Raw genomic sequence first — 2,865 nt, 5'->3', positions numbered from 1 at the left:
TTGGATGGTTTGGTCAACATAGTTGGAGGTTGCTGTGGTACTACACCAGCACATATCAGGTACCTCATAAGCTGCAATTTTAGGTTCACTGGGAAGTAAACTAAGTGCTGCTTCTGTGGAGCAATATTCCATGGCTTGGCTTAGAGTTTCCTGAAAAGATGGATCACTTGAATGCCAATAGCAGTGATATATGGAGTAGAAATAACCTGGCTTTCACAGTCATGTGTATCGTGAAGAATGAGTTAGAGGCATGCTTCAAACAAGGATTATACCTCTGCTGTTTTGTCATCTAAAATTGTTTTGGAATTACTCTTCCCTCTTTACTGTTGGATAGAATAGACTTCCCATCTCTGCTCCCTTATGCTGTACGTTCTTTCTCTTTCTGGCCCTCTTAGCCACAAGGTGAAACTTAAGGTTTCCTTTGATGGTAGAAGGAAGGAGAGCGTGTGGGTGTGTGTGGGAAATGTCTGAACGGGAGATCTGGGAACGTTGTACAGCTGGTGCAGGTCCTGGCCAGTCAGAAGGAGTTTCATATCTTTCTCACCAGAAGTAGGTCAGTGGGAAAACCTCCCTTTTTCACCTGGGCTTGAAAGAGAAGGGGCCCTTGTGATTCATTTTTACCGTGATACAAACTGGGAAGAGGTGGTATGTGAACGTGTAGAGGGCACCATGTGTCGCTCCTGACTGGAGTGAAGAGAAGGTGAACGTGAACACCATGAGTCATTCCAGCATCTGAGAAATGCGTCTCAGCATGGAACAATGTTTGTCCCTTGTTTTTTTGCTGCAATCAGCAATTGCTCAGCTCAGCAAATCATAAATACGGTAAGAGTTGGTGTGGTTGAGGACTGGTTCTGATACCCATCAAGTATCCCTTTGGCATAGTATCTCACATTCTTTATTTGATAAATCTTGAGCTTTGTACATTCCCTGCAAATAGCTATGATAGGATCTTCTGGGAGTATGTTTTTTCCTTTGGCCACACAAAATGAAACAAGCTAATTAGTATTGTCTGCAACAGGGCTAAACTGGAGATGTAGGTATATGTCTAGTATGTTCTGTTTAAGTCTTGTCTGGAATGGTTTAATTTTCATCGAAAACTTTACTCTTTACTTTACTCCTTCTGTAACTCAGGAAAATTGCCGAAGCTGTGAAATTCTGTAAGCCTCGTGTTCCACCTTCTCTCTCTCAAGGATACATGCTGCTGTCAGGTAAAATGCAGTCCAACAGTTTGAGCTTTATAACCCATGCAACCTTCCTTCATAAACTTATTTGCCGTTTTCTGCTGATCAGAACAGCACTGAGTTTCTGGTTCTACCTGAATCCAGCAAGCTTATGGATGTGTAACCAGATCTAAATCTTACTGCTTTGGCCAAAGGATTAATGGAACATTTAATTACAGTCTTGTATAATATAACCAAGCTAGTATATTTTACTCTGCAAGTCTCAGACAGTTTGTAATGGTGAGTGAGTATCTTTATCCTCACTTTGCAACAGGAGAGGGTTAAGCACAGAGAGATCAGGTAATTTGACTCTGGTTGATGGGAGATCCTTGTTCACCTGCTGTGACACAGCTACACTATGTTGCCTCAGATGTTGATCCAGTTGTACTGGGACAGTGTTCCAGCAATACATCCAGGTCTAGAATGTCTTTTGTCTTAGCAAAGTCTAGATCTGTATGTTCCTCAGCCAGGCCTTCTTTTAAGCCTTTGGGACATGTATCCAAGTAAAACAGTACCTTCTTTTTGGGCTGGTATTTTAATCTCAAAGTCAAATCAGTTTAGCATAAATTAAATAAATCATGGTTGGCCTGTAGTTTCATGCATTAGCTTATTCTGTCCTGCTGTAAGGTTTGTTTGCCTCTGAGTTGCCTGCTACCCAAGGGTCCCCCTTGGCTTGTTTTTTTTAACTAGGGTGTGTGGTTAAGAGCTGACCTTGTTTGTCAGTCAGTTCAGTGGGCTCCTTCTCTGGTGGTGGTAGAGTCGTGAGGTAACATAGTTGGAAGTTGAGAGAAGGTGTGTATGTGCATACACATAGATGCCCAAAGAATCGTAGTTTCACGTCATTTTATATTGAACAAATTGGCTGTTATTTTTTGTGGGTCGGGTAAATTATTGACTGTCATTGAGGAAGGATAAAAACCTTTGGCATATGTGTTGGAAGTTCTTTCATTGCATTTCTTTGCTAGTTACTCATTAGATTTGTGCACTTCCTGATGTGCTGAGAAATCACTATTCTTAAAGAGAGAGACACCTCTATTTCACAGTTTTTAGAAAAGGGCTTTTGTCTTACACAGTCTTTTCTTTTCTGTTTTTACAAATATGTTCAAAAATATCTTTTTAAGGTCTGGAGCCATTCAGGATTGGGCCATACACGAACTTCGTTAATATTGGTGAACGCTGCAATGTTGCAGGATCACGGAAGTTTGCTAAACTCATCATGGCAGGCAACTATGAAGTATACGTTTTAACAATAATCTTTATAGCTAATGCTCTGATTTTTTTCATTGCTCCATTGCACTGTGTTATTAATTGTTTGTTTTGCTGGCACAAAGCACTATTCTACACCAGTTACAAGAGTAAGAAAACAAGGAGAATTTACTTTCTCACTGTCCCTTGTTTCTGTGCTTAACAGCTCCTAATAAATTTGTGAGGAGGGTTTTACAAGGACTTTTTTTTTTTTTTGACAAGTGTTACAGGAAGCTTGACTTTCCATTTTGAATTAAGTTACACAGCTGATGATGGTTTAGAAAATGTCCTGGTCTGTGCTGTATCTAGGGGTGGATTTACAGAGGAGGGAGGAAGGAAAGAGGGTGTGATCCCGCCTTCCAATGTGTGGGGTACGTCTGACTTGGGATAGATTGTGCCA

The 2,865-nt window shown here is 40.8% G+C and overlaps 1 protein-coding gene across 1 annotated transcript in view; it reads left to right on the top strand.

The window, feature by feature from the left end:
• MTR (5-methyltetrahydrofolate-homocysteine methyltransferase) overlaps positions 1–2,865 on the top strand; it is a 51,091-nt gene that overhangs the window by 18,191 nt on the left and 30,035 nt on the right. Inside the window, exons 11-13 of the mRNA XM_009329216.1 lie at positions 1–59; positions 1,132–1,208; positions 2,342–2,454. The exon at positions 1–59 is cut by the window's left edge and continues 9 nt beyond it. Coding sequence (XP_009327491.1) covers positions 1–59; positions 1,132–1,208; positions 2,342–2,454 — 249 coding nt within the window. The remainder of the gene's footprint in view (positions 60–1,131; positions 1,209–2,341; positions 2,455–2,865) is intronic.

Source organism: Pygoscelis adeliae, unplaced genomic scaffold, assembly GCF_000699105.1.
Source record: "Pygoscelis adeliae isolate BGI_AS28 unplaced genomic scaffold, ASM69910v1 Scaffold77, whole genome shotgun sequence".
Lineage (NCBI taxonomy): Eukaryota > Metazoa > Chordata > Aves > Sphenisciformes > Spheniscidae > Pygoscelis > Pygoscelis adeliae.
The sequence above is the reverse complement of the archived record's forward strand: the minus strand, read 5'-3'. Positions and strand labels throughout refer to the sequence as shown.